General features: G+C 39.8%; 1 protein-coding gene across 10 annotated transcripts in view; it reads left to right on the top strand.

The window, feature by feature from the left end:
- MAST2 (microtubule associated serine/threonine kinase 2) overlaps nt 1–21,819 on the top strand; it is a 190,144-nt gene that overhangs the window by 66,915 nt on the left and 101,410 nt on the right. For 9 of the 10 annotated variants that reach the window (XM_068690812.1, XM_068690810.1, XM_068690809.1 and 6 more), the window contains one exon: nt 14,498–14,529. In XM_068690812.1, the coding sequence (XP_068546913.1) occupies nt 14,498–14,529 (32 nt within the window). Of the gene's footprint in view, nt 1–14,497; nt 14,530–21,144; nt 21,442–21,819 lie in introns of those variants that run through there. The other variant, XM_068690817.1, reaches the window with a different exon arrangement.

Below are 21,819 nucleotides of genomic sequence, written 5' to 3'. Positions count from 1 at the left end.
TCTCAGCTACAAGCCTGGGATTTATCTTTGTGAATGGCATGACCAGAACCAGGCATGGCTGCTGCTGTGTTTCTGACTGAGCTAATGGCATTATGGTAATTTCCATATTATGCTCCATCCTGTCCTTGATGCTGCCTAACAGCTTGCTTGCATTTTTTCCAAGCTCCAGCTGTACGTTGTCTTCAGCGAACTGTTCACTGTTTCTCTCCCTTTCTTTCTGAAATTAATGGTAGTTTGGCCTTATATAGGTGTATGAGTAGTTAGTTGTGTATATATTGGTGCTGACATTGTGTTGACCACTCACCTAATACATTTCTCAAGTTGCTCTGGAAGTATAGAAAATCTACGTGTTTGCTCTTGTGCAGTATATGCTAATGTACAGTATGCTGGAATTAATGGAAAACATTAAAGTCTCCTTTCTAGCATTTTACTGTAATAAAATCAATTATTTACTTCTGATCTTCTGCATTTTTTAAAACTTGTTAGTGTGACATGTATCACATGCTTAAAACGTTACCCAGCTTTGTGTCTCTCACATGGGATATGGTGAGCCTGTTCAGAGACACAGGAGTTGAAGTAGCAGAATTCTCTAATTTGTACAGGGAACAAGGGACAGCAAAAAGATTGGCTGGCACAGGGGAGAGAGAGAGTGGGAGTCAGCATTTTAAACAACACAAACAATACCCTTGCTTTTGGATATCTCACCTATTTCTAATTTGCTTTGAAAAAGCAGAATAGGTTAGGAGAGATTAAGATTAATCATAGAATCATTTAGGTTGGAAAAGACCTTCAAGAACACCAAGTCTAACCATCACCCTGACCTGCTGCATCACAGCCCCTTAGTGCTGTGTCCACACCTCTTAAATAACTCCAGGGATGGGCACTTCACTACTTCCCTGGGCAGCCTGTTCAAATGCTCAACCACCCTCTCCGCAAAAAAATTATTCCTAATATCCAATCTAAGCCTCCCCTGCTGCAACTTGAGGCCATTTCCTTTCATTCTGTCACTTGTCACCTGAAATGAGAAGCTTAATTAATAGTAGCTTCTCCTATCTAACACAGTTTAAGCACACGATACAAGTAAAAAGTCTAGTGGCCAAGTAGGAGGTTTCTAGCTATTAAAGAAAATTCAAAATATTTTGGATTATATACTCTAGAAGTAGGCCTTCCACGTGTGCGTGCAGTTCATGGAGCTTCCAGCACGCAGAGGTTTGCTCATTAAAGCTGAGAGTATCTGAGCTGGAGCGTTTTAAGGAGTAGAGAGGTTTGTAGATGAGTCCTATAGGGACATTATAGGGTGCTCCCATCTTAGCTGTGGTTGTGCTGCTGAAGAGGACGTGGATTTCAGAAAAAGAGGGCAGACCTGCTCAGAAGCATGGATCCAGTCTTTCAGACAAGAATTCTTGGAATTCAGAGGAGTCTTGCAGGAAACAATAATTTATTGTGCCCAAAACATTCTTTCTCTGCCATATCCTAATGAGGTGTGGGCCCAGGCTGTGTGGGCAACTAAAATCTTCCATTCTTACGATTTCACAGCTTCCCTAACTTTATTTAGTATTTCTTGATTGCTGTCACTGTCCTGCTCAAGGGGTTGGCAACAGTGCTAAGACTGCATTTTTACTATTACGCTCTGGCTTTACCAGCCACAGAGAATCAACGATACTTTGCTGCTGTAATCTCATCTTGATAAATGTGTACGGAGCCACTACTCTGCCCATGCATCTTACTTCATCATTCCTGGAAAGTTCGTACTGACGGTGCTGTTTCCCATAAATTGTCCTCCTTTGGGCAGGTGTCTGGGATGCCAGTTATGTTGAGGGTGGTTGTTTGATGCCAAGTGTAACTTGGTTTGTTTTTCAAGCTTCTACAATGAATGCGGAAGCACTTCTAGGTTCTGCCTTGCTCTGTTGCTCAGCATTGGCGTTACAACCAACCGGTATTGTAGGATTGTAGGCACTCTCACCTGCTGTGTCTGTGTCTTGCTCTTAATTAGTTTATTTGCCCTTTTTTGGAGTGCTTTTTTTTTTTTTTTTTTCCCCCTTCATCCCCTGCCCTTGCTTGCCTCCTGCATTCCTTAGGCTCCGGAGGCAGACTTACCTTGGTAGGGATACCTGAACCCATCAAGGCAAAATCATTACTTGCATGAAGAAAAACACTGATGGACATTTTCAGACAGTGCAATGAACTTGTTTTCCCACTTTCTCCATTGAAATTAAGGGCAGACATTGAAGTCCCTGTATTGTTTTGAAATACTGTCTTCTTTTTGTGAGTCATTTGCTTTGTCAGTTTTACGTCCTGTTCATTATCTTTCTAAGACTGAACAGGCAGTGGAATTGCATATTGAGTATATTTAATTATATTAAAATTAGAAAAAAAATGAAGTATTTAGACTGAAAAATGAAGCTTAGTACTCTTCAGTAGGTGTTTTACAACTGGATTCTCTATAGTTTGTTTTACACTGTAACTGCTGCTTCCTAGCATCAGAATACATCTGAAGGCTCTGTGTACATCTGCATTTGTCGTTAAACTTGAGTAGAAAGAGGCCTATAAATATTGGCTTATAATTACTGGGAAAATTAAAATAATATTTTATTAATCTCTAATGGAATATTTTATTAATCTATTACACCTATTGATTTTTAAATAAGTAGACGTAATGTCTATGGATTTTTTAAAGCAAGTTGTGCCATTATAATTTAAGCCGAGTAGGCATAAACGCTGGGTAGCTTCAGGAGGGGGGGGGAGAGTGATTTGAGGTGCTTTACCTCCCACTGAAGTATCTGCCAACACCGCCCTTACCAAGCAGTGCGCTTTCACAGGAGCTCATCTACTAGCGAGACAGAGGACACACTACATCAGAAAAACAGCTTTTTTCTCTGAAGATATGTATTGTGTTCTTTCTCTGATACTTTTGCTCTGTGTGAGCTCTCTTGGTTTTTCTTTTAAATGTCAAGCTAATGTTTTAAATTGTTTTAAAGATGAATACTTCTATCAAAATAAATGATTGGCAGGAAAAAATGGTCTGATTCATTATTTGAGAAGATGGTGGAGAATTAGTAAGATTTTTTTTGGTCAGATAAATGAGGAAAGACTCAGATATTGAGTCCAGAACACCACTTAACACATGTAAATCTGCAATAACACTGGAAGCTGCGCTAGGATTATTTTGGGCTTGTAAATTTAGAGGCAAATTAATGAGCTGAACTCAGGTGTGCTTTTGTAGGCAATGAGTGATTTTACAGGATCGCTTTTAATTCTTTTAGTAATCCTTTGTTCTGGCTGCTGAAGTTGCATTTCTCTTGTGAGACTTGGGTGAGTCACACAGCCTGCAGGTGTGTCGCGGCCAGGGTGGCTGAGAGCAAACATTAATATCTAAATACGGATTAAGGAGTTAAACGTTTAAACAAATAAGCTAAGAATTTTCTTGATGGAGAAAGTGCATTATGCCAAACAGAGTATAGGTAGAAGGTGGCTATTGAAAAGTTAAATCTTGAGTCTTTCTTTGCAAGCTATTCAGGATATTTCTTCAGAGAGGGTCACTAAACTTACAGCTTTTTAGCTTTTTCCGTGTAGTGTGGTTCCTCTCAATCAAAAGTACAAAAAGTTGTATGAATGTTCTTATCTTGTTAATGGGGAGATAATGAAAATTAAGAGTTTAAAGGTATATGATCTATACTCTTTGTACCAAACATCCTCTAACATACGAGTTAAGCAGCTCAGAACTGTAACTTCCACTCTGAGAAAAGCCATTGGATTGGGGCTGATGGTTAGCAGAATGGGATAGGCAAAAGAAAAACACAAGAAAATTGTTGAAAAACAGCTGCGAGAAAACTTATACAGATACATGGCTGTTTTTTTTTTGGTGTTTGCACCACTTTGGCACCTCATTTTTTAGGTGTTGTAGAAGTTGGCCTGTATTGTGGTGTACACTTGGCATGCTGCTTTTCTTTCCAGTGCATATCGCTTTTTGTAGGTTGTGTGAGGTGTGTACCAGAGAAGCATGGGCGTAGGCTCTGGTATTCCAGTGTTTCCACAGTACCTTAAAGACATTGAATTGAAAACAATGCATTAAAGACTTTTTGAAATAAAGCCATTGTGTGCTCGCTACCCAGAAGCTATTATCAGCTGAATGCTTTAAGCATCTATTGAATTGAACCCAGAAGTATGAACAGGGACATTGATGAGATCACCTATTGTATAATCTATCAGTTTCAGGCAAAATCCCATTCTCAATCCTGTTTGGAGAAAAGAACTGTTCAGTGACAATTTCTGATGATGTGCAAGTCTTGCAAATTTCCTACTTACCCACAGGTACAAACTGGAATATTCCTTAAATTCTGCCTTTGATGCCAATATCTGGATGAGCCAAAACCTTGCAATTTCATCCAAAAGGCTTGTAGGCTTAAAGATGAAGAGACCTGTATGCTTCATAGTGCAGAAGAGTAATGGCAGTACAGACCATCCAGAATACCTAAGACTCTTTTCCCGGTGATGAAGTCATTGTTTGTTTTAATTTGAAGTATTGTAAAGGACAGAAGACAGAAGTTTTAGGGATTGATTAATATCTTTTGTCTTCATTTATTTTCAAGAGAGTCCATATTTATAATTTAAATGCAACAGAGAGAAAATCCTAGCCAGAACATGTCCTCGTAATAGAATCAGCTGTTTCTGTCAGTCCATTACAGAGCCCACTAATCACCCATCAGAACTAAAAGTCATTAGGCACAGTCTGCAGTTTCTCAAATCTGTGCTTTGGGAGCGCGTGTCTGTATTTTACCAGTCCTGTAATTGGGGATGAATTTTCCTTTGCTCTGAAACAGATCTCTTGGCACTGAGTAGGTCTGAAATATCCAACTGTATTAAATGTAAAGTTGTTCAGAAACAAATTTATGAAAGATCACATGGGTTTTCATACAAAAAATCACCGAGATCCAAAAACCTGAATTCACGTGACATTGGCACAATTTGTGATATTCCTGAAGGACAGGCCTGGATGTGGTCATTTAAAAATACACTGAGGGAAGAGGTCAGCCAGAGCCTATGATTCCCAGCTCTGCTGGCTTTCATTTTGAAAGCAGTAGCTGTTGCTTTCCCAAGAAATGTTTTGCCCCCTCTAAGCCTGAGGATTGTCTTGCCTACACCAGTACAAACCTTTCACCACGCTCAGTTTGATCCGTGAATTAATCTTGGGTTTGGCCTAGCTCTACTTTGCAGGTTTGCATTTTATCTTTCACCTTCAGAGTCTTGTCACATATGAACATGACAGGGAGTGTTGTTCCCTTGAAATTAAGGTAGTTTAAGATTGTCATTTAAAATTAGGATAAGGTTGGTGGTTGTTACAGTTATTTACCTGATCAAAATTAAGAGGAGTATTTAATTGCCATTAAAAAAATCTTTATGGTAATTTTTGTTCTGAAGCAAATAAAACGTCTGTTTAAAAGTATGTGTGAAAGCAGATAGGAGAGCCTGTTTCACTTTAATGAGTGTTTTTCACTGAAAATATTGTTTTCCAGAATGAATTGTAAGAAGGTCGTTGTGGCAATGCTTTGTGTTGTTAACTCTGAAATGAGTCACGCTAAGCATACAACCACCTCATATTTCCAGGGGGTTAATCTCTTCCCATATACATAATCCAAATACAAAACTTCTGTGGCTATTTGTTTTGCTGTAAATATTATCTGGGAATGAAGCAATAGAGCCCTTTCTTTCATCGCTCCTGTGAAGGATTTACGTTTCAGATTGGCTGCAATTTGAAGCCCAGTGGACATGAGCAGTATTGTGCCTTTCACTAAGGAGGGCAAAAAGAGAAGTTAGACTTCTTTTGGCTTCTTAAAGACATAAATACTTGCAGGCACCTGCCTATTCCAAATTTTCCTATGGTGCCCAGTACATGGGTTTCTTCATAAAGCTGATGATTGTCTGTAACCGGTCCTTTGCAAAAACCATCAAAAGTCCTTTTGCCTGTCTCTCCTTCCCAGCTTCTGTTGAGAAGCAGTGATTTGAGAGGAGTAAGCTGAAGTGCCTCGTGCAGACTAGCTAAGCAATGAAAAATTACATCTGCTTGTTCTGTAAATAATGTCCATTCAGAGCAGATGTAATTAACTACTAAACTTAATGGATGCCTCGTGAGGTTACAGATGCTATCAGTCATACACTGGATGAAGGCAAGGGAGCTTTATATGCTTGGAATTCCTTTTAGGGCTGATTACTAAATATCTTTAAAATTGATTGCTTATGCTTCCAATTTCTGAGAGTGTTTTCACATGATCTATATGGAACAGACTTGGTGCAGCTTTAGGGCAGGATGGGAGACGCCTCCATTGTTGAGGCTTTTTGGGGAATGAAGTTTCTCTTCCCTAGGACTTTTTCCTAGAGGTTTGCCATTAAGAAATTTGCTCTTATTTCAAGGGCTGCTAAGCTGGGGTCCAATACAGATTTCATTTTTGTCTAAACTAGTTGAGAAATATGCTGTTGTAAAGATAAATTCCTGGTGATGTGTCAGAAGTCTTAGCTTAACTTGACAAAGCAAATGGAGACGTGCAGAACGCCTCTCAAGAAAAAAGAACTAACTTCATTTCTGCCTGTCTGCTTCCCAAATACTCTGTGACTGGGGAGTCAGCGAGAAACCCGACAGAATAAACAGGGCTCATGACTGTTATGAGATGCCTGATGATAACGTTGGTATGGAGCTGACAATGTGCCTTTTCTTTCCAGCTACTGTCAGAGATTCTCTCAACCTACGTATTTCAATATAATTTTATTTATAACCTTTGGTCTTTGTTCACTGCACATATTATTACCAGTGCACTGAATTGATATGAGCTGGTGAGTAGGTCCGGTTTTCAGATGAGATGCCCATTGTTTTATACAACTTTTATGGAGGGTAAACCTTCAACTCACCAAAATTATGCTGGGCTTGAGTATACTGAGTTGTAAAATCAACAAAAGATGCTTAAGGATTTTAAGTAAAGTTAGTGGTCAGTAGCCTTGATGTCAGCTGTTGGTTCTTTTAGAAGCAACCTTTTAAGGAGTAGATGTGTGTATAGTAGAAATGACAATTGACTTAATCATGGATTAATATTAGTACGAGCCAACAAGAGAGAGAATAAAAGTGGATTTGTTTATTTGTAATGCTCTTGGCATTTTTAGCAGCTGTGGCTGTTTCCTTGTGATCATTGCATGCCCAGTCTTGAAGGAATTTTTGATGCAAGTCAAGACAGAGTAATTTAAAGAGCAGTTTCTAACAATAGCGTTACAACTGCAGTCCTGTATGCCTCTGAGATGTCACTCTTCTTTTCTGCATTTTCCAAAATTTTGTAGAGTATGACATTTTGACTTAAATATCTGGAACTGGTGCAGTCTGGCAAATAGAAAGAGGATTTTGAACAGTTGCTCCCCTTGTTTTGGTCATCTGTTCAGTGCTGGGCAGCCTGTTCCACACACCGGGTAGATCAGTAATCTGCTCCGTGGCCTTGGAAAAGTAGAATTAAGTAATGAGGAAGATTAATGAGCTGTCGGAGCTGTGTGCTTTATTCCCTCTCAATATTGCCTCTCCCTTAGGCTAATTTGTACAAAAATAAAATGTATATAACAAACCATTTGTGAAATACATTATTTCTCAGGTTTTAAAGTATAACCTGCCTTTTATTTACATGGGACTACCTTGTGTCTCACCTTTGCTGTAGTTCATCCATACATTTTGGGTGGCTTGTTTATTTCAAGGATTAAGTTACCGTCGTGGTTTTCCGAAGCTATTGTTGTTGAGATTTATGTATTGACTGTTGTGACAGCAAACACGCCTTCTACTCTGCTGTTATTCTATGCTTCTGCATCATCTACAATTCTTTGGGCTACAAAATATACATCTTTAAATTTACTTTTTGATGCAAATGAAGTTACTCTTAAAAACAGCATCTTTTATATGCTACATATTATTTTAAAGTAACTTTGACAAAAGTAGTTGAAGAGAGTTGCTGTTATAGCAGCTTTTTGTTGATGTTTTTTTTTTTAGCCTTGAGGAAAACAATGAAGTTGATAGTAAATTAATTTGCTGACATTTTAGGGCTGAACAGCTGAGTTACTGTACCCACTCTTCTTAATTTGAACAGGGTTCTCAGGTGTCTTTGATTTTCAGAAACCATTCACTGTTTAACCTCAGCTAAAAAGCTTGGGATCAAATATGAAACTGCCTATTTTCTTTAGAGTGGAAAGAAAGGCTGCTGCTTTATTGATAGCATGAAATTAGACTGACCCCGTGCTCTTAGTCCCAAATAAGAGATAGGAATGAATCCTGCGGAGGAAATGAGACTTGGAGAATTGCAAGTCATTCATTGTTCTGCTTAGCGAGTGATGTGTACCACCCTGTCCTTGGCTGAAAACGCCTACTCTGCACATTATCAGGAGCTCAGCTGTGGCAGCTGCCCTGTTCCTGGGGCTGGGCAGCTCACCCACTTGGGAATGTGGTTTGCATGCATCATTTTTATTGTCATCTGCCTATCCAGGCCATGATGTGCGGTTTCAGATGCGTTTGTTGCCATGAGTGGGTTCAGTCAGGCCTGTGGTGTACTGTGCGATGTTATATTTTGGGCTTCAAAACATGATGTAATGTACATAAGATGGAGTAGACACTCCAGCTCACTTAAATAACTATTTATATACATATACACACACCCGCACAGGGGAGGAGGGGAGACACTGAAAATATTCTGAGAAAAGTGTGAATTCTTGTCTGTTTTGAGATGTATTCTGTAATTATTCTAGGTCAAGTAACCAATAGTCTTAATCTTATGAAAAGCCCTGAGGTTAAGTGATCTGAAAGGTTAGTGGGCAACTTTTGGAGCCATATATTCTCGAGAGGTTAATGCACAGATGTGACCTGGACCCTTAGCTCTACCTACAAAGGAAGAACTTTGTGTTACCCAGGCAGGGGGGCTCATGGGGACGACGAAATAATTTACTGTATTTGAGAATTTTGCTTAATGTTTAAAGGGGCTTTTATCTTTATTTTCCTCTGCACTAAGTATAATTTGAAATAAACCCAATGGCTTTTTTTGCTGCCTAGCAAGGGAGTTTTACCTGAAGAGAGGAAAAGGCCAGAAGATGCCACAAACCTTAAATGCATCATTGGCTGATTCTTGACCCGTTGGTCTGAAGACTGATATAAAGTGTTTATTTAGAGAAATGGGGTGTCATCTGTCAGCCACACAGCTGTGTGTGTTTTTTTCCCCCCACAGTTGTTTTTATGTGTCAATGTACTTTGTAAATGATATTTCTACTGACAGATAACTTCTGTTGAGGTAGGGAACTAATCCAAAGAATATGTTTTGTTTCCTTTGAATTTGTAGGGTATTTTAAAATAGCCCTGGGTGAACAGGTATACCAGTAACTGTTCTAGTGCCGTGCACATTGTCCTGAAGGATCTGGCGTCTGTGGACATGAAGGTGAGATTTCTTAGGAAAGGGCCGTTCCAGGTGGTTTGACTAGTACTGGGAATATGGGAAGATGTGTACCACCAGCTTGGCAGTTCAGGATTTGTGCAATTCCAGGTATAAATTCTGTACTGGGTTGAAAAGAATCTGGGAATTAAACTCAGTGCCCTCCCTATATTTTGAATGATAGTAGAAAGTGTTTGGGTATTCATTTTCTGTATTTTAAATATCTGTAGTTAAGCAGATGATTTAACAACATGTTTCTGAATTTAGTTTCTAAAAGACAATATATGATAGAAACTAATATCTGCAGTGTATTTCATAGGTTGATCTGATGTTCAATACAGATATGGTTTTAGCGTTACTGTTTGAAATTCTTTGCTGATGAGTTTGGCAAACAATTTTAGATGTAATCATTACATGAGAGAGAAACTGAGAAATACTGGTTTCAATAACCATTTACAATGATATGGTAAAAGGAAGGAAATTATTTTTCTTGACAGATTCTGATAGGAGAAAGAGAAGCTTAGCGTGGGGTGGTTTATTTTTAATCACCATGAAAAATTCTTTCCTGCTAATCTGATGGATGGATTACAGTTTGTCCTTGCCTGGCCAGGTTGTATTTTCCACCAGAACTGGAGATTCTAACCCTCATTATATCATTTCTGTAATGCAAATGGTTATGTATAGAAAGAGATTTAATTAATCCCCTGCTGGTTGGTAGATACCCTAAAGCAAACATAGTCAGCAAAGGAAAAAAAAAATTAAAACATGAGTGCATGGTACTAGGTCAATGAGTGTCAGTGGAATTTCATCATCTGTGAAATATTAACTTATTAACTGAAATGTATTTACTGTTATAGCTGTAAAAATATTTGCCTATTGTCCCAACTGGTATGATAGTGAGCTACCAGGCAAGAAAGCCAAGGTCAAAGGGAATCTCAGGAATCATGCTGTCTGCTCTGGCAAAAATACGGAACATCCTGAAGGTAGTGGTGGGCCTCGCTGTAATTTGAAAGGACTACATTTAAGCTGCCATCAGTGCAGGCTCCAGCATCCAACTTTGCCTGTGGGTCTGTGCCATATGTGCAGTTACATATTCAAGGACAAATTACAAGATTGAGAGAAAGTGACAATTTTGAGTGATGGGCTCCTGTTTTCTTCACGCTTTTATAACATATCTGTTTAAAAGATATGGGTTGTCTCGTAGGTCAATGAACAAATAGATTTCCAGACTTTAGTTCCATTTACATGGTGCATATAAATGTATGCAAAAAGCCAGCACTCATTCTGTTCTGTGAAACAATTTTGTTTTAAAACAGTTTCTGTATACAAGAGGTCACTATAGAATACATTTTCGGATGTATACACTAAACTATATATTATGTAACCAAAAAACCCCTCTTAAAATGGCGAATATATTTTCTGTTTTAGCTTCAGGCTTGCTGCCTGAAAAATAACAGTGCCAATGAGGATCTAGTTTTATTGTGAAACCTGAACTGCAGTGTGTTACAGCCTCTAACAGATTTTATATCTACATTATTTGAGATGGTAAGATAGGAGGAAACAAATATAAGGAACTCTTTTGAAGGAGGGTATCAGACCCAGCTTTTGATAATTCTGTGATGCCTTATTTCTTTCCCAAGATTCATTTTTAACTAGGTGTTGGAAAATCTTCTGCTTCTTTTGTCATGTAGAGATCAGGTTGCATGTTTAATAACTGTGCCTTGAAATACGGAACTGATGCAAAGATTAACTCGGAACAGCCTGTTGTTGTCGTTTGGGCACTGCAAGATTTAATATGCTTCTTATTTTTTAGTGACGTAGGATCTGTGAAAGTGGTTATTTGTTCCCACTTCCAAAACTTCCTTGTGAATAAAGTGGAACAATGTTTTAAAATATTCCTATGCTATATATCACTGCGTGTAAGTCAAATGTAAGAAGTGAGGCTCTACTTAGAGGGTTGTTTTGTTAACCTACAGGGCAGGTGGCAAGGAGGCAGGCTGGAGTAATATTGGTGATGTGTACAGGGGCAGGCAGATGAGTGCTGAGGGAAGCTGGTGTGCTGGTGGAAAAGGCCAGCCGAAATCCCCAATGTTCATGTGTTGTTCTCACTGGAAGGGTGCTCCAGTATGGAAATGCCTTTAGGATTAAATAGCATGTTTACTTAAGGGGTTACATCTGCACCTTGTAAATAGTTTTTTGGACCAAGCGATCACAGCTCAGCTCTCTTTTATTGGTTATCTTACGTCTTTAAATAGGATTTATTTTTAAAGGATGTAGGGACATGTAATGCCAGACTCCTCTGTGGAGTGGGTGGAAGCCAGTCAAATCACACCTCCTCCCTCATCATTTAGTATCTAAAACAGTTAGTCTGTATCATAAAACTGCTTCTGAGCAGAATTTTGCTTTTATAGGGTAGTTGTGAAATGCGGTTGGACTTTTATATTTTGCGTAATTATTTAATCAGCGTTTTTGTAGAGCTACTTCACATATTTGCAATTACCCCATCATTTTTAGATTTCAACTCTCAATTGGTCCCATTGCATGCATTAAACTGTTAAGCCATCTCAAGATCCAGCTGAGTCTCCCCCATGTGAACAAGTCCTCATCCGTGGTATGCATTTTCATTGTCCACTCCTTCCTTGGAGATCTGTGATGCCCTCCTGAGAGGCAGCAGCCCCTAGGAAGCTTCCTGAACCAGAGCATCAGTTCTGACTGCGGTCTGCTCCCTCCTTGTTGCCACCTCCAGGCATTGTAGTTGTCATCTTCTTTGCAGAGAGGTGTCTTTTGTAGACACCAACCCACTGGTGATTCAGGAGGAGCAAAGCTGATAATTCTGGTGCTCACTATCATTCAATTTCCAGCTCTGATGCTTTGGCCTCAGTTCCACCATTCATGATTTAATTCAGAGGATATAAGCGGTGTTGCTACCAGATCTGCTTTAGAAAAGCAAAAGGAGGTGAAGAGCTGGGAGGGTGCAGGCTTGGTGTTTCTCCAGAGGGAAAGGAAAGTGCTGGGGGAGTGGGCACAGCTTGGTGCATGGCTGGCAGGGCTTTTGAAGGGGATTTTAAGACTAATGTGAGATGAGGCGTAGTGGAACAACAGGTATAAAAATTGATTGCTTTGATTGTGCTGTTTGTTGTCTAGAGCACAGAGGTATTAAATTTGAACTACTGCCTATTGATCCCACAGCTGCACTGTATTTGTCAAGGTGGGGGTATGGAGTGAAAACGATTGCTACATGGATAGAATAATAGTTCACCCGCATTGAGATGTCATCTGGTGGTACTTTTTCTTCTTTATTTGGAAACTCAGTTGATCACAGATTTCAAAAAGATGATTTCATGACCATAGCCCAAATCCTTCTTTTAACCATGTGTATATTTATTCCAGAAACAGCTATAATAGAGGGAGTATTAAAGCTTTTATCATGCGAGTAAAACAAATGTGCAGTAGAGGAAAGAAAAGGCTCGTCCACTCCTATTACTGGATGAGGATTCCTGTGGTATTTTGTCTGTATGTCAGAGTCCCAATTACTGGAGCCTCGCTGCTACAAAGGAGTGTTATCTCTTTCAGCCCTCATAACCAGAGCACAGCTTGTAAACATGAACCTAAAAGCTCAAAAATTAGAAGGCAGATACAGAGACTTAAAGGTCGCTGTTTTCCTTTTTCAGCCAGTACCGTGAAATTTCAGAGCTGAGTGCATCCAGTTGGAGAATTTCTGGGGCAGGTTGTTTGGGAAGAAATGGAAGCACAGTGTTTGGCTCGAGGAGGCACGCCCTGCTAGGCACCTTTGTTCTGCTAGGTCTTCTTTAAAGGGGATAAATGAAAAACATCTGCCCACATGGTGCAGGAGAGATAATACATATATATGTATGTCTATTGTACATAAACATAGCATAGTGTAAGGCACAGAATAATGATATGGATTTCTCCATTTGCAGTGGCAGGGAGCAGTCATCGCCATGTAGACTTCACAGTTGGAAACTTTAATTCTTTCGAACAAATGAGAGTGGAAGCAGTACCTTTCAGAATATAAAACATACAACCTGTTATCGATGCTAATGATTTATTATCTTACATACTTGAAATGTTTTGATTAGATCTTGACAAGTTTGTCTGATGACAGGAATTTATTTCTTGATGCTGTAAGCTGTCAGGCTTGTGATAATTCACACATGAAATTTGCTCGGTGCTGTTAAGCTGCAACGAAATCTCCAACTTTGGAGAACTCATACTGGAAAATAAGAGGAGCAGGTTTTTGGACTTTTTTTTTTTTTTTTTAGTTCTAGTAGCTGCGAATTTTTGGTACCTTTGAAAAACTTGAACTGGTGTCCTGTATATGACTTAGGAAAGCAGTACTGATGGTTTGTCAGTAGCCTTATTAATCATTTAGATCTACGTCAACGCCGTATCTAAACAAGTGGTTACCAGATTTTATGGATTTTTTTTTCCATTCACTGTCTTCAATATTCAGTCGAAAAAAATTAGTTGTTTTTTTTTTTTCCTTTGGGGGAAGAAAAATACATCACTTAGGTCAGCACCCTGGAAGCCAGGAACTGAACTTGGCCACATACTTGTCATTTTGGTGCGAAAAGCTGAAATTCAGCAGCCCCAGAACCTGCCAGGGGCTGCTTCTAAGGCCTCATTCAGGTGTCCTGCCCCCTGCCCACCGCTGGCACGGCACAGGCACAGCCTGCACTGGCTTTCCGAGGGGACTGACAAGGAAAGGGACTGATTTTCTCCACGCCCCGGGTTTGGCTGAGGGAGGGCTCCGGGACCCCGCCGCGCTCCCGCTGCCCCCTGCCGCCCGCGGCCGCCTGCTGCCACCTGGTGGCGCCGGGCCGCGGGCTGCTGCGGGCTGCTGGCTGCCAGGGCTTGCTGCTGCCTTACACAGAATCACAGCACAAAGTGAAACCCTTGCCTTGAAATCCCAAGGCTTCCCTGATCCTGCTGCTTGGGTGCAAACCGCTGTTTTCTCAAGGCCTTGTCCATTCGCTGATATGTAGGTGGGTAATACATATTGGCATGTAAAATTAACTCTCCGTTTTCTTTCTGTTTTCCAGAAGGAGCTCAGTCTACCTAGAAGAGGAAGCTTGTAAGTAGAGCTATTCTTTATTTGATGCTTCTTTGTTTTGAACACATATAGCTGTTCCCTTGTGGAAGTCATATAAACAGGCAGCTAACTCTCTTTCCTCTGACAGAATCAGTCATACACATGGCAACAGCTTGCATTTCTCAGAGATTAAACCCCTGTTCATTTCCTTAAGTATAGTAGGAAAGATAGGAGTAGTGTAAGCTTACTTGTAATTACCAGTTTCAGTTGACCCCCATATGGAAGTAGCTGTGGTGTTGAGTGTTGCTTGCACTGACATCCCTCAAGTGACTCCACGGCAGTCACTTATTATTTATGTGATGAGGACAACTTCGATCGCTGCTCTTCAAATGGTCCAAGTGGACAGAAATCCCCATACGTATTCCTGGGTCAGGTGTTTGTGTAATAAACAGTCAGTGTAATAGAGATATTTTAATAAAGTAGCAAATGTTGGAAAAAGTAGACTTTTAAAATTAAGTTTAAACAAATATATATATATATATTTCTGTTCTAGTACATGGTGCTTAAAAATTTTAGCAAATGTTTCAGTGGTAGTAGGAGAACTTTACTATACTTACAGATTTGTGGTGGAACAAATTGCATTATTGATTGCATTGTATAAAAGAGAAGGCATTTGAACTGGCTGCTGTTGCATTATGATTTAAAATTGCTTCCCAAAGCTTGTATACTAGACAAAGCTCACAAAAGCATATAACCTTTCTTCCTCAGGTTTCTGGTTTTAATGAGAAAAAACTTTCAATCTTTTAATGTGAGCTCTCTCCTTTGTATAAGAGGCAGCATTTGGAAAATGCTGTGTAGTGCCAGTAATTCAGTGCTGAACAATACAACGGATCAAAAGGGCTTTTTTTTTTTCTTTTAAATGGGGTATGACCAAACCTTTTTACTTAGTTCACATGACAGTGGTGAAACACTCAGTGAGTTAGGTAAAGAAGAACATGAAACTCTGATAGCTTTCATTTATTTATATATATATATATATATATATATATATATATATATATATATATATATCAGCATGCCTTAAAGGCTGGTTTAGCTATATTTGCTAGATTTGTAAGAATGGTGATGTTCAGGAGTTTAAGATTGTGAAGGTGCTTTGAAAAATTGCTGGAGTAGTGAGTTACCAACAGGGTTTTTGTTTGTTTATTTAATATAACTTAGATATTTTTATAACAAAAGTTTTGGAATTGAAATTGACGATGCCGGAGATTTTCCCTTCTCTCATTCAAGTGTGGAGGTGGGTATGACACTAAACTACACATACACTTACCTTTGAAATGTTTGAGATGTAAATGAAATCCTTCAGATGTGTAACATTTTATTTAGTAGTAACTAAACTGAATGACTGAATGTTTTCTTTCTACACTGATTTAACACCTTTAGTTTTTATTACTTTACTTTAGTTTTCTTCCACAAGTTAATGCCTTTTAAGCCATCATTATGTGAAGAAATTCAGCAACCTGTGTCGGGAAGATCCAGGCTATAAATTTTAAACAAGGTTGCAGCTACTAGTGAGACTAAAAGTCTAGGGAGAATTGAAATGTATTCGGTTAGTTGAACTTGTTATCTAGTTGATTATTTGTATTTTCTGGAATCATAGATTCTGTTGTCAATTCTACCAAATGATTTTTTTTTGTTTTGTTTGAAAAGTATAACTATTTAAGAAGTCAGTAGTGCATTGTGGCTTATGCATATTTGTGTTGATGATAAGCATATGGGCTCATTGAAGCAGGTCCTATGGAGTTGATTCAGATATTTCAGTATTAGAGTATTTGATTTAAAAAAATAAAATCCACTGTTAGTCTTTGAATCAGGAATTGGAGAAAATTATATCAAAAAAGGCAATAATTATAGTGTATGTGTGTATATATAAATAAAATAAACATATTTATGAATTTATTCAGCCATTCTGTCGAAAAGGGTGGTCTAATAATGTGCTCTTAAAATACATACTGTCAGCATTTCTCAGTTCTTTTGGAGGCTTTTCTTCTGCTTGAATCAACTTAACAGTGAACATCATATGAAAAATAAATTCTGAAAATAAAATTTATTTTGAAAAGGTATTCTACTGTGGCTAATGAGTAGGGATATTTATGGATGTAGCTAGGTCCTGAGTCATTGACTGTCGTTCATTGACTTTGCTTCACTGACAGGAGGAGAAGCAGAAATTGACAGATGGATGAAGCCTCTGGCTTAGAGCCAGAAATCCTCAAGAGGTGCATCCATTTTCTGCAGAAACTCCAGCCTTTGTAGCAGTTCAGGACTAATTGTATTATATAGAAATATATAGGCACTCAGCATTTCTCTGTGCGCTAGTCAGGAGGCTGGGATACATTAACTACTGTAAAAAGATCACATCTGGGGAGGAAGTCATTATTTCCCAGCAAACCAGAAGTGGAAGGAAGACTTGATTATTCACAGAATCACAGAAGGGTTGATGTTGGAACCCTGGAGGCTGGGTGGTCCAACCCCCAGCTCAAGCAGGGTGACTCAGACCAGGCTGCCCAGGATCATGTCTGGGTAGCTTTTGAAGATCTCCAAGGATGGAGACTCCACAGCCTCTCTGGGCAACCTGTGCCAGTGCTCCCTCACCCAAGCAGTTAAGAAGTGCTTCCTGATGTGTAGACAGAGCCTCCTGCGTTCCAGTTTGTTCCCTCTTGTCCTGGCACTGGGCACTAAGGACAAGAGCAGAAAAAAGAAGACTCTGTCTTCTTTGCCCCCTCCCTTCAGGTATTTAAGATCCCCCTGAGCCTGCTCCAGGCTGAGCAGTCCTATCTCGCTCAGCCTCTTGTCACAGGAGACATGCTTCAGTCTTTTTGTTCTCTTGGTGGCCCTATGTCAGATTCTCTCCAGTGCATGTTTGTCTCTCTCTTGTACTGGGGGCCTAGAACTGGATGCAGTACTCCAGGTGTGGCCTCACCAATGCTGAGCAGCGAGCTCTTCCTGACAACACTTCTTTTTCTTTATTTGACTTGTGGCTTCATATTTTTCTGGGTCTGTATTAGTTGACTCTGGTTTTGTGCAGGAATTGATTGTAGGCGTGGACAATGTTCCTGCTCTTGCGTGCACAAAGGAGGAGAAGAGGAGTGAGATATCTCAGTATTTTGGCAGGAGAGAATGAGGAATTTTCCCACATAAAGAAGGTTATGTGTAAAAGCAGAACCAAATGAATGGTTGGATGGAGCTTGTGAAGTCCCTTGATTAGCAGTTCTTCTTCCATATGAGCAGAAGGGAACACAAACCCAACGTAAAAAGATGGTTTTGCCCTTGGAGGTGTTGCAGTCTAATCTTAAAATAATAACCACAGGGTGAATAAGATAGGGGAACTGTGCACAGGATGACATTAAGAGGAATGCCTGATTATCTAGATACCAATTTGCTGTCAGTATAACCTTCCACAGAAACACACAGACTTTAAGCACATTTAAAACACTAAAAGAAATTATGCCCAACTGAGCTGTAGGCTGCAAAGAGGTTGAATAATGCAAGTGTTAGAAGAGGAACAAGTAGTTGCATTCTTTCTCTGGTGTGGCTCAATAATCTGAGTTCAAAGTTTTCCTTTAATAAATTATGCATATAAATGTATTGGCTATGTTTTTCTGGTGCTTTGTTCACAAAAAATAATTACCATTTATGAATATTTTCTTTAATATCAAACAGCGAATGCAAAGTGATAGACCCAAACTTTGATCTCCTTCCTATTAGCGGAAGCGGTTTAATTACTTGCAGCCATTACCCTGTTCTGTTTTTTTTTGGTGCCATGGTGTGTACAGAGATGAGTTTTTGTACCGATGGATGCAGCTTTCAGATGGTTTTGATGTGCACCTGCACGTGAAGTGCACTAGAGACATTCCAGACTTGAAAGACAAAGGTGAGGACTGCTCAGCAAGACGAGGCTGATGATGAAGCGCTCGTGCTCGTGTGCGTAACAGCAACGCCACTTCCAAGAAAGCAGGCTGTAAAGTGCAGATTTTCTTTGTGATTGCAGGATATACAACACAATAGTGCAGCTCACTATTTCTTCTGATTGCCTCCCAGCTAATCAGCAGTCACTAAATCTAGTTGGGGATGCATTTGAGCCATCTGGTCTCTTGTTCACTATCCCATTTTTAATAAATCCACTTGTATATAACATGAACTTTATTGACCTGCTCAATAAAGGTTTCTTATGAACAGCACAGGTTTGTTTGAACTCCTCGTGTTCTCTTAGGTAGGTTTACTGGATTGGGTTGCTGTGATCTTTGTACTGTCCAAACATAACACTTTATAAAAAGAAAATATTGCTTTCCCAGTTTATATCTACATCAATAGTAATTTCCTCAGCAAAGTAAACTTGTGACACCGGTTTTAATTTCAGATGCAAGACTTTTTAATTTTTTTTTTTCCTGTCATCAAACATCTGTATTAAATACAGTTTTTCTTTTAAAGTGCATGCCTGAGGGACAAAGAACTTGATGACGTAAGAAGCATTAAAAATAATTATAATCTAGAACATATCCAGTGAAAATAGTTGTTTCACCAAAAAATCCCACGTTTTTGATGGTACCAAGTCTCTGTGGCTCTAGACATTTTGTAGTTTCATTAAACAACTCTTCATAATAATTTGTTAAATTTACCCAGCGTCTTGATGGTAAAATAACGCATAAACACACCAAGGCATTGCTTCGGGAGGATGTGCTGAATACCAGTTTATATCAGTTTCTTTTTAAACTGTAATGCTTGGACCTTGGAAACAACACCAGATTTGATAGCAGGAAAAAAACCCACCCTGAGCTTTAATGCTGGTTTATGTCCTTTATCCTGCCGTGCTCAGGTGCCATGGGAATTTCCTCCCTATCTGCGGAGAAATGGAGTATATCATTCAGTTTCTGTTCATCTTGGAGGGTAAGCATTTCTGCTGGGGATCGATGGCATTTCCTGCTAGGAGCAAGCACTGTGCTTCGAGTGAGGACAAGAAATGGGGAAAGAAATGGTTCTGGAAAGGAGTTATGCTACTTGTGCACACTGTACTGTCTTGGCTCCGGAAACAGAGTAAGAAATAATGTCTTCGCTGAGTGCTTTCTGCCTGCGATATCTTTATAGTTGAGGAGAGAGAGAGGTGCTATATTCCAACTGCTCCATCCTCTGAGCTGCGCTGGAGCAGCTCACAGGCAGTAGATCAAAAATAACCCGGTGCTCCTAAACTGATATGTGGGGCTGGCTCTGGAGGAGGAACGTGCCGAATTCCTCCTGCAGGACTCTGCAGGAACACTGCTGTTTGTACCTTAGGCTTTAAAAATAATTTGGAAGTGTTGTTTTTATAAATGAAGTGAATTAGTGAATATGGAGGATTTTAGTGTTCTGCGTATGTTATAATCTCAGAGATGAGTTTATGGAGGGTTTTTGCCAAGGATTTAAAAGTGAGAAAAGTTTTTTGTGCAGCTTTTGTTATCAAATTTCCACTCTTTAATCCAAATTCTCATTTAATAAGTAAAATAAAATTATACACGAGAAACATCAAATTCATGTTTATACTTTTGGCTGCTTGCTGCGCTTTCTTACCTTGGAGGCAGTGTGGGGGTGGCTCTGGTTGTTGAAGGAACAACCACCCAAGAAAGGAAAGTCACTCGGGCACCCTGGGGTTGACTTTTGAGACCGACAATTTGTTTCCCGGGTGGGACGTGGCTGTCGAGAGGTTGTGAGCTTGTGCGGGGCACTCCTGCTGCGATGTGAATCATGGGAGGGGCTGCAGATAAGGGTTGTCATCTGCAATCTGGCTTGATTGACGAGCTCTTCGGAGCAGCAGCAGGCTTCACATGCCTAAATAGGGTCTTTAAGAGAATTGCTGTATTTTGGAGAGACTTTAAAAGTGTTACATATTTGGGAATTTTATTTGGAAAGTGAACTTTTGGACAACTAACACAGTTTAGGAACACTTGTCATTACTTTATGGCGGTTTCCGTAATAGCGTGGTATTGATTTGGAGGTGATTGCAATTACCATTTGCAAACAAAACTGCAAGACTTGCATTGTACCAGGAACATTGTATCCCACGGAAGGCGATTCCCTGCCCCTGCCCTCCTTCAGCGCCTGGCCGCAGCGACTGCTGCTTTTGTGCTGCTCTTGTTTCAGTGCCAGAATCCATGAAATTTGCAGCTGAAAATTGGCCCGGTAGCTGCCTGAGGATGTTGTAAGAATAAAGTTGCGCGTGTTCTTAAGTGGATTGATTTCCGAAAAGGGCCGGTTCATGTGTTTGCTCGGCGGTCGAGAACAGCTGCTCTGTGTGCCGCGGATGACTCTGCAAGGGCTTTGGGTGGAAGCGGTGACTCTATTCCTATCACAGTGTGAGGTTGCCAGCTGCTATGTGAGATTTCTGCCAGAATCCTTTCAAGTGTGCCATCGCTCCCGTTGGCTTTTACGCTTTCCTTTTGATTTGGTGCGAGCGACTGCTCCTGCTCCTTGAAGCCCAGGAAAAGTTTGCCTCTGATTTGCTGAGCGCTAAGCCCGAGCGTGGCAGGAACACGCTGCTGTCTGCCTGGCAGGTCAGGTTGTTGGTTTGTCTCTCTGACTTTTCTGTTCCTTCGTTGCGTACTGGTGGGCTTCGTTTCCATTCTCTGGATGCTATAAATAGACTTGTAGAAGATTTTTTTTTTTTAATATATAAATAATGACGCTTTTGACACGAGCCGTGTGATTAATCTGGACCATTACCGAACTCCTAAGGTCTCTGTGACACTGGGGGTACGCGAAGAGCTTGGGATTGCACTGATTGTTCTCTGCTCTGTGTTGGAGTGATAAGAGTGGGCTCTCCTTTCTGGCTTTAAGCCTCTTATTCTGGGAAGGAACATAGTGTATCATCAGCACAATGATGAAACGGAGGAAACAGAGGCTTGGAGCCCCATCTCTGCGGATCCAGTAAGGACTGTTGTGAAAAATAAATTTCATTTAAACATTTCAAATGCAAACTATGAAGAAAACAAGCTAGAATATTCTGTGCCAATAAACGTTGCTTTTATTTGTTAGAACTTTATCTGTCACGCTCATGTGGCTGTACACAAAATTTCATTTTGAGAACTTTAAACTTTTATTTCTGTGGAGCATTTACCATAAAGTATAGCCAAAAAAGAGCAATATTTCTATGTTTTTAAATGGGGTACATTGTGGTTAAGTTTTATACCTAGCATTAATTTAGTTAAATGAAATGTTTGTAACTGTCTTTCTAGTTAGATCACTCTTATAAATATATAAAGTGCTTCTAATAATCTGCCAGAAAGCTGTCACAGGGCTCCACTC

Source organism: Anas acuta, chromosome 8, assembly GCF_963932015.1.
Source record: "Anas acuta chromosome 8, bAnaAcu1.1, whole genome shotgun sequence".
Classification (NCBI taxonomy): domain Eukaryota; kingdom Metazoa; phylum Chordata; class Aves; order Anseriformes; family Anatidae; genus Anas; species Anas acuta.
The sequence above is the reverse complement of the archived record's forward strand: the minus strand, read 5'-3'. Positions and strand labels throughout refer to the sequence as shown.